This window comes from Schistocerca americana, chromosome X, assembly GCF_021461395.2.
Source record: "Schistocerca americana isolate TAMUIC-IGC-003095 chromosome X, iqSchAmer2.1, whole genome shotgun sequence".
Taxonomy (NCBI): domain Eukaryota; kingdom Metazoa; phylum Arthropoda; class Insecta; order Orthoptera; family Acrididae; genus Schistocerca; species Schistocerca americana.
Window position 1 is genome coordinate 473712583 of NC_060130.1, and position 14304 is coordinate 473726886.

Below are 14304 nucleotides of genomic sequence, written 5' to 3' on the forward strand. Positions count from 1 at the left end.
CATAGAACTTCAAGCATATCTTGTCATTCCTTAGTACTTCTCCATCCCACTTCTTTGCTTATTGATTCTTCCTGACCAAGGTCTTAAACTTCAGCCTAATCACTACTACATTGTGATCTGAGTCTGTATCTGCTCCGAGGCACGCCTTACAATCTAGTTTCTGATTTTGGAATCTCTGTCTGACTATGATGTAATCTAATTGAAATCTTCCCGTATCACCCTACCTTTTCCGAGTATACCGACTCCTCTTGTTATTCTATAACAGAGTATTCGCTGTTAGTACCTGAAATGTACTACACGACTCAATTAGACTTTCTCCTGTCTCATTCTTTGTCCCAAGCCTATATTCTCCTGTAACCTTTTCCCCTTCACCTTCCCCCACAACTGCATTCCGGTCCTCCATGACTGTTAGATTTTCATCTCCCCTTACATACTATGTTACCCATTCAATATCCTCATATACTTTCTCTATCTCTTCATCTTCAGCTTGCGATGTCAGCATGTATGCTGGAACTATCATTGTCAGTGTTGGTTTGCTGTCAATTCTGATAAGAACAGCCCTATCACTGAACTGTTCACAGTAACACTCTCTCTGCCCTACTTCCCTATTCATAATGAATACTACTACCATTATACCAATATCTGCTGCAGTTGAAGTTACCTTTACTCATCGGACAAGAAATCGTTGTCTTTCTCCCATTTCACTTTAGTCACCCCTACTACACTCACGCTCATAAATTAAGGATAATGCTGGTACATGGTGAAACAATACTCTGGTGGGTGGTTTGCGGGTTTAAATCACCTTGGGGTATGACTATGCAGTGCATTTGAGCTGCGGTCGTCGCACGGTGGCTCTGGCAGCAGTCCACATACACAGAGGTGTGTTGGTGCATGTCAGAGTACAGTGCAGCGAGTAAGTGCGCAGACGTTTTCAGACGTGCTAATGGTGACTGTGTATTGAAAATGGCTCAAAGAACACATATTGATGACATTATGAGGGGTAGAATACTAGGGCGACTGGAGGCTGGTCAAACACAGCAGGTCATAGCAAGGGCCCTCTGTGTGTCACAAAGTGTGATCTCAAGATTATGGCAACCATTCCAGCAGACAGGAAACATGTCCAGGCACTACAGTACGGGACGTCCACAGTGTACAACACCACAAGAAGACCGAAATTTCATCATCAGTACCAGCAGATGGCCACGGAGTACTGCAAGTAGCCTTGCTCGGGACCTTACTGCAGCCACTGGAACAGTTCTCTCCAGACACACAGTCTACAGACTACTGACCAGACATGGTTTATTCACCTAGAGACCTGCAGGGTATTCCACTGACCCCTGGTCACAGGAGAGACCGTAAAGCATGGTGTCAAGAACGCAGTACATGGTCATTGGAATAGTGCTCTCAAGTTATGTTCACAGACGAGTCCAGGTGTAGTCTGAATAGTTATCCTCGCCAAGTTTTCATCTGGCGTGAACCAGGAACCAGATACCAACCCCTTAATGTCCTTGAAAGGCACCTGTATGGAGGTCGTGGTTGGATGGTGTGGTGTGGGATTATGATTGGTGCATGTACATCCTTGCGTGTCTTTGACAGAGGAAGTGTAACAGGTCAGGTGTATCGGGACGTCATTTTGCACCAGTATGTCTGCCTTTTCAGGGGTGCAGTGGGTCCCACCTTCTTCCTGATAGATGGTAACGCACGGCCCCACTGAGCTGCCATTGTGGAGTACCTTGAGACATAAGATATCAGGCGAATGGAGTGGCCTGCCTGTTCTCCAGACCCCCTTCAAGCACGTCTGGGATGCTCTCAGTCAACGTATCGCTGCAAATCTTCAAACCCCTACGACACTTCAGGAGCTCTGACAAGTACTGGTGCAAGAATGCGAGGTTATACCCCAGCAGCTGCTCGACCATATGATCCAGAGTATGCCAACCCATTGTGCGGCCTGTGTACATGTGCACGGTGATCATATCCCCTATTGATGTCGGGGTACGTGCGCAGGACACAATGGCGTTTTGTAGCACATGTGCTTCGGGATGATTTTCTCAACTTATCACCAATACCATGGACTTACATATCTGTGTCGTGTGTGTTCCCTATGTGCCTATGCTATTAGCGCCAGTTTTGTGTAGTGACACATCGTGTGACACCACATTCTGCAATTATTCTTAATTTGTGAGCATGAGTGTATATCTAGATTGAGCCTTTGCATTTCCCTTTTCAGATTTTCTAGCTTCCCTACCACAGCCAAGCTTCTGACATTCCATGCCCTGACTTGCACAATGTTATCATTTCATTGCTCATTCAGTCTTTTTCTCGTGATCACCTCCCCCTTTGGCGGTCTCCACTTCAAGATCTGAATGGGGGATAATTGTGGAATCTTTTGCCAATGGCGATATCATCATGAGACTTTTTCAGCTACAGGCTAAAAGCCCTGTAGATACATGTTATGTGGATTTAATGCAGTGGTTTACATTGCCTTCTGTATCCTCATGTCGTTAATCATTAGTGATTCTTCTACCTTTAGGGGCAGTTTCCCATCCCAGGGACAAGAGAGGCCCTGACCCTCTGTCCACTCATCTGTCCTTTTTTACAAAGCTGTTGGCAGAATGAGGGTGAGTTCTTATGCCAGAAGTCTTCAGCGGCAAGCGCTGATTAATAATCAAAAGTTAAGCTGTGGCAGTTTTGGAACCTGGGACCGAGGACGATTTGATTACTAATCAAAGACGCAACCAATAGACGATTTAAATGCATTATGCACTATGGAACACAATCACAGATGTTTACTAGATGTTTAGAATATCATTTTTCTTCTACGCATTGCATTGTGTTTTAACAGTCTTAAATTAATTTCATATTCATTGCTACAAATATGTACGTAATTTGAAGATGACCGTCACTATAATGAACCTTCACAAATCCACGTTGCTCCTGTTTGAAATTTATACCATAGCAGCTGATCGGTACGAGGCACACAGGCACATGAGTTGTCAGCACCAGAAGACAAATAATAGCTAATTCCCCTTCTCACGTCTTCTAACTCACAATGGACACTCTACTTACTATTCTGTCCCTGAGGTAAGTGGCAAACTTCACTTTACTCATGACCATATTCACTAACCTCAATTGAAATGTAAAAATATTACTGTCTCTCTAAGTATTTTAGTTTGTTACTTAGCAGGGTAACTACAATATTAAGAACCTCTTAATGTAAGTTGAGGTGTTTGGATTCGGTTGCTACATGCTAAATGCATTTTGTTATAATATGCAGTTGAGAAGGGTGGGCTGGACAAATACTTGATATGGACCAAAGTTTATAATAAAAATAAATTCAAGAAGCATGTGTCACATAAAGTCCAAAGAAAGCGTGGGGTGATTGTACAACAATAAGAGTATTGATACAAGTGGAACATACTCTATTGTATTATAAAGAAGATGGCTCACAGTGATTAGTATGAATTATAATTCTAATCCTTGTAATATATGTAGACATGTGTTAGATGTGGCTATGTAATACTTCACAAATTGTCTTCAGTTTCTCAGTGGATTTCAGGAAAATCGGTGTTCTTTTGTTTCAGAGCTCTGGTTGTCCAACTGCTGTTATTGTTTCAAACAATGATACTGAAGGAAACCAGCGGGTGAATGCTGCTATCGACAGTGTGCAGGAGCAAGTAAGTATATTTTATGTTAAATTGGGAAAGCGGTTGTTTTTATATTACAATATGCAAGAACATACATGTATGAGATATATGTTGACATAAATGGCCATATCGTTTGATTGTAATGAGTTAAAAGCTTATATTTTTCACACCACCAAGGGATTATTCATGTGTTTGACATAAATTTGAACTTGATACCTTTACCTGTTCCTGAGAAGAATGGGTGGTAGCAGACGGATGGGCAGATGGGTAGACAGACAATGAAGTGATTCTATAAGGGTTCTGTTTTTACTAATTGAGGTACAGAAGTGCATTAACTTTTGCTTGAAACTCTAGAAAACCTTTACAGAGACACACCAGATGATGCAGGCAGCCTAAGGAGATGAGTGCTCAAGTCATATTCGGTATTATGAAAGGTTCACATGGTTTACAATTTGCTGGACGGAAGTTAAAAAGACTCTTATTCAGGACACTCTTCAGTGTCTACAGATGATGCTCATGTCAGGAATGTCAACAAAATTGTGCAAGCCAATTGAAAAAAAAAAAAAAAAAAATGATTCAAATGGCTCTGAGCACTATGGGACTTAACATCTATGGTCATCAGTCCCCTAGAACTTAGAACTACTTAAACCTAACTAACCTAAGGACATCACACACCACCCAGTCATCACGAGGCAGAGAAAATCCCTGACCCCGCCGGGAATCGAACCCGGGAACCCAGGCGCGGGAAGCGAGAACGCTACCGCACGACCACGAGCTGCGGACAAAGCCAATTGAAGATTGACTGTCCGAGAGATTGCAGAATGTAACATTTCGGTTGGAACATGTCATGAAATCCTGACACAGCATCTTGGGATGCATTGTGTTGCCGCAAAGTACATCCCACAGCTCATGAGTCATGAGTGACTATTGCGCAAAAAATGAAATCATTGTGCTGCCTCATCCTCCGTACTCTCCATACCTTGCCCCTGTGGACTTTTACATTTCCAAATTTGAAAACCCTATTTAAAGGACAAAGATTTGCAACTACAAACAAGATAAAGGAAAATTTGCAGACTGCACTTCACCCAAACCAGCAAGAGGTGTACCAAGACTGCTTCTGGAGGTGGAAGTGGTGTATCAATTGTGGAGGAGAGTATTTCAAAGCAGACCGTGCACAATAAATACGAAGTAAGTGAAGAAAAATTTTGTGGATTAAGTTCTGGAATTTTTTGAACAGACCTCGTATCTTGACATATATGGCTATTTCTTTTGATTACATTGACTTAGAAACTTAAAATTGTCACAGCACCAAGGGACCATGCATTTTTTTACGTGACATAATTTGAAATTGAGACTTTTACCTGCTTGTGTGAATAAGGGGTCTTAAACAGTTGGATGGACAGCGAGAGAAAACAAAGTGATGTGCTGTCATAAGGGTTCCACTTTTACCGCCTATGGCACAGGAAAAAAAAAAGATATGGTTTTATCAGAAATTAACTAAACATATGGAATTTAAAAGAGGAGTTAGAAGAAAATAGGTGAAGGTGAATGGAACATCTACAGAGAATGAATAATGAAGTGTTACCAGTAAAAATAAAGAAATATTAACCAGAATGAAAACAAGACCCTGGGAAACTGAGGAAAAGATGAGAACCATACCTATTTGTGATAACCTAAAATGGGAAGTGAAGAAGAGAAGAGGAAGTAGAAGAAAATGTTGTTGTAGTTAAATTTTATAATAAACATACATTCAAGAAGTGTGTGTCACATTAAGTCCAAAGAAAAGTATGCAGTGGTCATATACCAGTAAGAATGTTGACACATGTACGTGCTCAATTGTATTATTAAGAGAATGCTAGCAGTGATTTATGTGTATTAAGATTTTAATCCGTGTCATTGTACATAGAAGTGCATTAAATGTAGCTGAACATTACATCACAAATTGTCTTTTTTTTTTTTTTTTCAGTGCATTTCATACAAATCATTATTTTTTTGTTTCAGATATCTGGTTGTCCAACCACAGTTAGTGCTTCAAGTAATGTTACTGAAGGAAACCAAGAGATATCTGATGATGAAGACATTGTGAAGGATGAAGTAAGTATATTTCATGTCTGGATTGGTAAAGCAGTTTCTTTTCTATTACAGTATACAAAAAATACAGGTATGAGATGTATGTTGACATAAATGGCTGTATCTGTTGATTGCTTTGACTCAGAAGTTTAAAGTTTTCACACTACCAGGAGACTATAGCCCTTGGTATGTTTCATAAATTTGAACTTGATACCTTTACCTGTTCCTGAGGAAAAGAGGTCATAACAGTTGGATGGACAGACAGACAGACGGATAACAAATCGAGTCCAATCAAATAAAATAAAATCGTTTTATTACATCTTTAAACATTTTACAATGTTCTTGATTTTGACATACAGAAATACATTAGTTACAGTACATAAAAACAAATATGTAGAAAATACATGGAGACTTTATACAAAGAATGTGACCTGCACCATGTTTGGTTAAAATATTTGCAATTCAGGTCTACAGGATTGTCAGATTCTCACAAACAAGTGTCAGTAGATAAGATGATCTTTACAGCATGTATAAAATCTTCAAGAGTATAAAAAGCTTTCTTTTAGCCATTTCTTTGTAATATTTTTAAAAGCAGACAGTGTAACACATCATATGCCTGTAAAGTTAATGAATCAAAAAACTTAACTGCCAAATACTGGTAGATGTTAATTCTCTTCCGGTCAGGGTGTATACGCTCCAGGACAGTTGGGAAATCCAGGGAAGACCCGGGAAGTTTTTCATCCAGAAGAAAATAGGGAAAAAAATCCAGCAATTTTTTAGAATTCCAGGAATTTTTCATTGTTTTAGTTTTGAGTTACATTTTTTTGTAATTTTGACTGATAAGAATTGATACTGTAACAAAGAATTTTAATTTAGTGTGCTACTGCAGAATAATACTGCAGCAAAAAAACATAAACAGGAGAAAACATCAATATAAAACTTAAATTGGAAAGAAAATGTGCCATTTACAACAACAAAACAGTGCACACACAAGCATCTGCTGACAGCAAAATGTGTCAAAAGCTTTGGGACGAAGACTATGCAATACTTTGTAACAACAAACTGCTTTCAATGAATGTGGCGTCGCAACTGTTTGACTTAGGTTTATTTGAGCAGTTGCCATCGGGTTCATGCGCACGCGCTGAGCTGAAGTTGTGTATGAGTAGGGCTGCCTCCTGCTTCTTGCTACTTGAAGTGTGGCTGTTAAATGCGTAAGCAGTAGCTGCAAGCAGCCGGATGCTACCCGGAAAATTTTTTCTGGTGCACCCGAACTTCCAGATTCTCGCATTCATGGAGCAATCAGTTGCAGTGGGGAGTCGTCTTCACGTAACCTGTGTTTAGATTTTATGATTTTGCTGTTCTCTCTTTGTTTACAACTCTCATGCCAGATGAAAGTAAATGGATTTCTGTGGATGGGAGTTATCAAATGAATTAAAATACATTCACATAATTACAGAAGGCTAAAATATGGTATTAGTTCCAGTTTTATGGTTTCATCTTATTTCCACATTTCTGGCAATCAAACATTAATTGCTTGCAGGGCAATGAAGTTATTTTTGTCAGTTTGCTAGAGAAATTTGGCTTTTATTAATCTTTTCCACGGAGGCAGTAAATTTGTTTGAAGTGAAGTGTTTCATTGCACACTATTAGCTAACTTCAACTGTTCGCTGAATTTCAAGTACATATTTTCATCTTCTTGCTTGTAAAGCATTATGCCATAATAAAGTACCAAAATGAGACAATAGATTACTGGTATGCCAAGAAAATTGGCTACTGGAAACCCACACTGAAAAAAACCTTAGTAGTATTTGACATATCTGCCTTCCATGAAACACAATGTTTTTTGATCACAAGACATGTTTCAAAACTTGCTTGGTACCTCCTCTAGGCTCATTATTTCTTAATTTGTGTTGTTTACATCTTAAATTTACAGAATGCTTGCCATTCTTCAATAAATTATAGACTGGGAGCACACCATGTTTTATCATCATAACTCCTCACAAGGCTTTATATTTACTCCTGGAGTAGAGTATAAACTGCCAATTGTACAGTTTCTTGGCTTCACAAGTAACCTAGTTCTGCCAATTTATAGTTTCTTGGCTTTACAGGTAACCTAGTTAATTTTTATACAGTTTGAAAAGGTTAAGAAAAGCTCGTTGTTCTTAGTTCCAGTGTATAGAAACAACTGTTGTTATTTATGTATTTTATTTTTACAAGAAATTTGCATTCCTTCTTACTAGCATTTTGCAAGTATGTGTGCACATAAATTTGATTAAAAACACTATGGAAAAAAAACTATGTTAAAGTTACCATATAGCAAAATATTAGGGTACTTTGAATTGTTGAGTCTAGTTCCAAGAACTGCTTTGTAATTTTGCATTCCTTATTTGGATAGGATGTGATAAAACAATTGCCTTAGTACAAATATTCTGTATTTCCTCTTCGAACATCATGCCCCACTGCTTCACGTGGTGATGTGATAGACATGAAATTCCAAACAGAAATCGGCGAAAGGTGTATGAGCAGAACAAGCACAAAACACAGGCTGCCTGCGTAATTTTAGCTGTGCATATGCAGCAATGCCTGTCATCTGGTGCTCTTTGGCAACTGCTCAAACCAACCTATTTCTAACAGGTTGTGGGGAAAATATTGTGAGTGGTGATCTGAGAAGTGTTACTTTCAAAACAAATTTTCTTTTACCCAAGATGAATTATGTTACATGTAAGATTATGCGATGAATTTCTTAAATGACAGAGCATTTGACTTTCGTTCAAAACTTGACACTTTGAGGACCAGTCACTTAAAAAATATTTCAGCCTAAAAGACCAGACATTTATGTCATCATTTAAAATTTTACTGGCACATTTGTGTTTAATACATTGTAAAGGTAAAGGATAAGACATGAAAAAAAAGCAGTATTATATGTGAAAGCTTAGCTTTTTTTCCTGTACTGTATGTATATTGATTTAAGCCATGAACTTTTCCTATTTGTGTGTTCACACTACTTAATAGTGATGTTGGTATCAGCTGACAACATAATGTGCCATATGCTCTGAATATCTGCTGTCATTTGCTGATGGGATAAGGTGACATAAGCTATGATTGGCTGACAGAAGTGCATCACAATCTCAATTTCAGTGTTTCGAAAACTAGCCCACTGAGTTTGATGAAATTTGTATTTATACTTTTGTAATGTGAAAATATGCAGTGTACATGTTGCTGCGCATCAAAGATCTTTCCAAAATGCATTATTTTTTTTTACTGGGTTTCAGTCCCTAAAATGTGGAAAGTTCTACACTTTTGTATAAAACCTTTACCTTTTAAAGGATATATAAGTTTTACATGTCTGAGGGAAAGTATGCTGTCACTTAACACAAAGAAAGTGTATTTTCACCTGGGGAAAATGTGTGTTTTCACCTGGGAAAAAGAGTATTTTTAACTGAGAAATCGGTAAATTTTTTTGTTCCTTGTTCGCATACACATCCCATGTGATGTCTAGTTGGAGGTGTATGTTTTCTTTGTCATACCTCATGTAGGTGAATTTATTTTCTGAGGGTACCTTTTTCTTTCATGTATAATAAACAGTGGAAGAATGCACAATATGAAGTAAGTGTAATATTATCACTAACATAAGTTTTAAGTTTACCCAATACAAAAATGACCCTTGCTGTTTTTGTGTATATAAAATTTGAATGTGTCTCCCAAGTTAATCTTGAACCAAGGTGAATACCAAGGAGCTCTGCTGATTTAGTATCTCTTTCTATATTACATAGACTGAATAGAATACTTATTGTTTTGTCAGGTTTGATTCTTCACTCATTGATTTCAAACCAGTCATTAAATGCTCGTAATTGTTCTTCACTTTGTGATTTTAATTTGTCTAAGTCCTTCTTGGTATTGTAAAAGTAGTGTCATCTGCACAAAGTGACCCTATAAGGATTCTGCTTTTCCAGATTTAAGTATAGAACTCCAAAAAGAATGATGATATAATCAGAAATGAACTAAATGTATGCACTGTAGAAGAAGAGTCAGAAGAAAATAGAAGTTGAAAGGAACATCTACAAACAATGGATAATGAAAAATTGCCAGTAAAAATAAAGAAATAGGAACCAAATGGAAAATGAGACCCGGGAAGACTGAGGGAAATATGGGAATCGTAGCTTGTAATACACAGTGTAAAATGGAAAGTAAAGAAGAGATGAGGAAGTAGAAGAAAAGTAGTTGTTCAACTTTATTATGAAAATAGATTCAAGTAATATGTCACTTAAAATCCAAAGAAAAGTGTGGAGTGGTCATATTACACTAAGAATGTTGATACATGTGGAACATGCTCTGTTGTAGTATAAAGTGAAGTGCTAGCAAATCAGTAAGATTTTAATCCTTGTCATTACATGTGGAAGTGTGTTAAATGAGGTTTAACAGCACCCCACAAATTGCTATTATGTTTTTAGTATATTTCATGAAAATAAGTATTTCTTGGTTTCAGAACTGTGATTGTCCAGCTGTAGTTAGTGCTTCAGATACTGATACTGAAGGAAACCAAGGGGTAACTGCTGCTCTAGACAGTGTGAAGGACGATGTAAGTATATTTTATGTTTGGATTGTGAAAGCAGTTGTTGTTCTCTTACATTGTGCAAAAATGTGGAGGTGTGAGATATGTTGTTAAATTAACATATTATACTAAGGTTTTTATGGAAATAAGCTGAAACAATGAAATGTTCAATCATTATACAATCATTTGAAGCTTAGTGGTGTAGTAGTTACTTTACTTAACACCTGTAAACCTTTTGAAAAAGGTGAGGGGAGTTTAATTCATATTTTGCTGTGAAGAATGGTTTTGAAACAGTGCTCTGTTTACAGGTTATAGGTAGCTGTAATAGACATCATAGTAGTTCAAAATCATAACAAATCTGTAATCTGAACAATGACCTTTTATTCTAAGGTTAACACCACTAAACATAAAACAATGTGGAAGACTAATTGTTATACCCCATTTCAGGAATCTGAGACTTCCTTTGTGAAAGAAGAAACAATAGTAGACTACACAGTAGATCCAGATGACTCGGTAAGAATTCAAGATATATATACACTATGTGATCAAAAGTATCCGAACACCTGGCTGAAAATGACTTATAAGTTCCTGGCACCCTCCATTGGTAATGCTGGAATGCAGTATGCTGTTGGCCCACCCTCAGCCTTGATGACAGCTTCCACTCTCACAGGCATATGTTCAATCAGGTGCTGGAAGGTTTCATGGGGAATGGCAACACATTCTTCATGGAGTGCTGCGCTGAGGAGAGGTATAAATGTCAGTCGGTGAGGCTTGGCACGAAGTCGTTGTTCCAAAACATCCAGAGGTGTTCTATAGGAATCAGGTAACGACTCTGTGCATGCCAGCTCATTACACAGACTTTATGTTGTGTAACCACTGCGCCACAGGCTGTGCATTATGAACAGTTGCTCGATCATGTTGAAAGATGCAATCGCCATCCTCGAATTGCTCTTCAACAGTGGGAAGCAAGAACATGCTTAAAACATCAATGTAGGCCTGTGCTGTGATAGTGGCATGCAAAAAAACAAGGGGTGCAATCCCACGACACATCACCATAACCCTACCACCTCTGAATTTTACTGTTGGCACTACACACACTGGCAGATTATGTTCGCAGAGCATTCGCCATGCCCACACCCTGCCATCAGATTGCCACATTGTGTACCATGATTCATCACTCCACGCAACATTTTTCCACAGTTCAATTGTCCAAGGTTTACGCTCCTCACACCATGCAAGCCGTCATTTGGAATTTACCAGTGTGATGTGTGGCTTATGAGCAGCCGCTCGACCATGAAATCCAAGTTTTCTCACTTCCCACCTAACTGTCATAGTACTTGCAGTGGATCCTGATGCAGTTTGGAATTCCTGTGTGATGGTCTGGATAAATGCCTGCCTGTTACACATTACGAATCTCTTCAATGGTCAGCGGTTTCTGTCAGTCAACAGGCGAGGTCGGCCTATATGTTTTTTTGCTGTACATGTCCCTTCATGTTTACACTTCACTATCACATTGGAAACAGTGGACCTAGGGTTGTTCAGGAGTGTGGAAATCTTCCACAAAGATTTATGACAAAAGTGACACCCAATCACCTGACCACGTTCGAAGTCCATGAGTTCCACGGAGTGCCCCATTCTGCTTTCTCACAATATCTAATGACTACTGAGGTCGCTGATATGGACTACTTGGCAGTAGGTGGCAGCACAATGCACCTAATATGAAAAATGTATGTTTGTGGTGGTGTCCGGATACTTTGATCACATATGGCATATATATACACTGATTTTTAGTTTTATTACATCATTAGTCATTACTTAATATGTTCCATATGCCTTTTGCATTATGAGCCATGCTGTGCTAACAGATAGAAACATTTGTTGTTAGAGGCTTGAATTTTCTACAGTGCAGAAATAGGTTCAAATGCCAATGTGGTTTTTCTTGCGTATTACGAAAAAATACATTTTAATTGATACAACACACTAGAGATCTCTTGAAAATACATTATTTCTGGTTCATGCAAAAGTGGCAGAAAATGTGACATAGCATTTAATACTGTTACTGTAGTGGAGTTAATTGGAAATGGGTTATTTTTGACTGATGTCACATGTAGGCCATCATTTATTTGTGTGGGAAGTTAAGTCATTTTTAGGTTGTACCAGAAAATCAACATTGAAGACAAAATCAGGATCCAATCACACTATTAAAATACCTTTCAGTTATCAAGATTATTAAACTTATGCCCACATATTTATGACATGTTTACATGGGAATGGTAAAACTGACAAATCTGTTTACATTTTACAAAAAAATGATGCTTTCACATTAAATTACTAAAAATACTACTTTTGCATTGTTTACTTGAGATAGTCATTTCTCTAGTTACAGAAAATTGTTACCTATAAGCTATAACAAGATACTTTCTGAGAAACTTTCTCCTGACCCTGATGTAAGTTAAAAGAATACTGCGTATATGAAAACAGTGTAACAAACCCTGTATAAATAAAACTTTCATTGCAGAAGTGCTATTTAAAGGAAAAAAAACAAACTATAATTTGTTGTCCGAAGTCTACTTTTACGCTGTTCCTTATCATAGAATCTTGATGTAATGAAAATGCAAGGGAAAATATCTTCAACCCACTCTGGAGAATAATGGATACTGTACTGTGGTCATATTGTGGTTTCACTGTTAAAGTCATTTTAACTTGTGGTCTTCCCTTTGAATAAAATTATGGTTTTTCTCTTTTCATGGTTATGGCAAATAAGGACTGACAATAATCTGCTAACATGCTGCAGTTCCACCACCCTACAAACCACTTTTCCATTACTGCAATGTCTTGTTGAAAGCATTCCCCATGTTCATCGCTTATATCCCCCAAAGTTTGAGGTGGACAAAGTCCAGATGAAAATCAAGCAAATGTAATTTTGGTGCCGTATGGCATTTCATATGTTGGAAACAGGTGATCATGTTATTCACAATCTCTTTATAGTCATCAGATTTGTGGTTTCCAATAAATTGCATATGCACTGACTTGAAGGCATTCCGTGTACCTTTTTCAGTCTCACTTAATGAGTTGGCAAAATCTGTATCTCGCATAAGCTGTCGTACTTGGTGGCTAAAAAATACTCCCTCTTTAACCTTTGCATTGCTTTTAGTGGGGAATCTTTCTTCCCAGATTTGCAAAAGCTTCCCCTTCTCTGTCCAGCGTCTTCGCAAATGTCTGTGTTAACCACATTTTAATATACTGATGTAGGAGATATACATCTTCAGAGTTTACTAACGATTTATATGACATACTCCTTTTACCCGGAATGTAGACGTTTCACTTAGCCTGCTCTTTACATAAGTAATGTTCTTTGTTGTTGTGGCTGCTCCACTCGCACAGAAAGCAACAGTACTTCATATAACCTGGTTGCATACCAGTTGATAATCCTGTTACTTTCAGATCTGCACACAATTTCCAGTTATACATATCATAGTATAAGTAACTGAGTAAAACTCGCAAAGTTTCATAAGTCTCTTTCATGTTAATCGAGTATCGGACTGGAACTGAGAGATATTTCTTACTATTATGGAGGAGGACTGCCTTTAAATTTGATCTTGAGGAATCAGTAAAGTGTCTCCATTCTTTAGGGTTGTGAATGTGACACAGTGTTCCAAACAAATGGCTGATGTCACTGCTGTACAAAAACCCATTGGAGGAAAAGGAAAAGGTTGTTTCAAACACATTCTGACACCTACTATATGAAGTCACTTTAACTCTCTGAATGAGCAAATTCCATCCTTGTAGTCACGAAGTCAGTAACTCAGGTTGTGCCTGTGACAGAGTCAAGTCCCAACAGAGTTCATTAAGTTCTCCCGGTATAATGTGATGTGGTGATGTTGATTGTGGTGGCAAATATTCTTGATCTGGAACAACATGTGTTACACTGGTTGCTGCTGCTGTTTTGTTCCCACTGCTATCGGATAACATCTCTATACGTTGTTCATCAATGGTCCAATCACTTGGTGGCATAGGAGACAGAGAAGCATCATGAGG

At 38.1% G+C, this 14304-nt stretch overlaps 1 protein-coding gene across 1 annotated transcript in view; it reads left to right on the top strand.

Moving 5' to 3' along the window:
- Positions 1-14304, top strand: part of LOC124554842 — a 511599-nt gene that overhangs the window by 303211 nt on the left and 194084 nt on the right. The window contains exons 20-23 of the mRNA XM_047128504.1: positions 3582-3674; positions 5646-5738; positions 10201-10293; positions 10714-10779. Coding sequence (XP_046984460.1) covers positions 3582-3674; positions 5646-5738; positions 10201-10293; positions 10714-10779 — 345 coding nt within the window. The remainder of the gene's footprint in view (positions 1-3581; positions 3675-5645; positions 5739-10200; positions 10294-10713; positions 10780-14304) is intronic.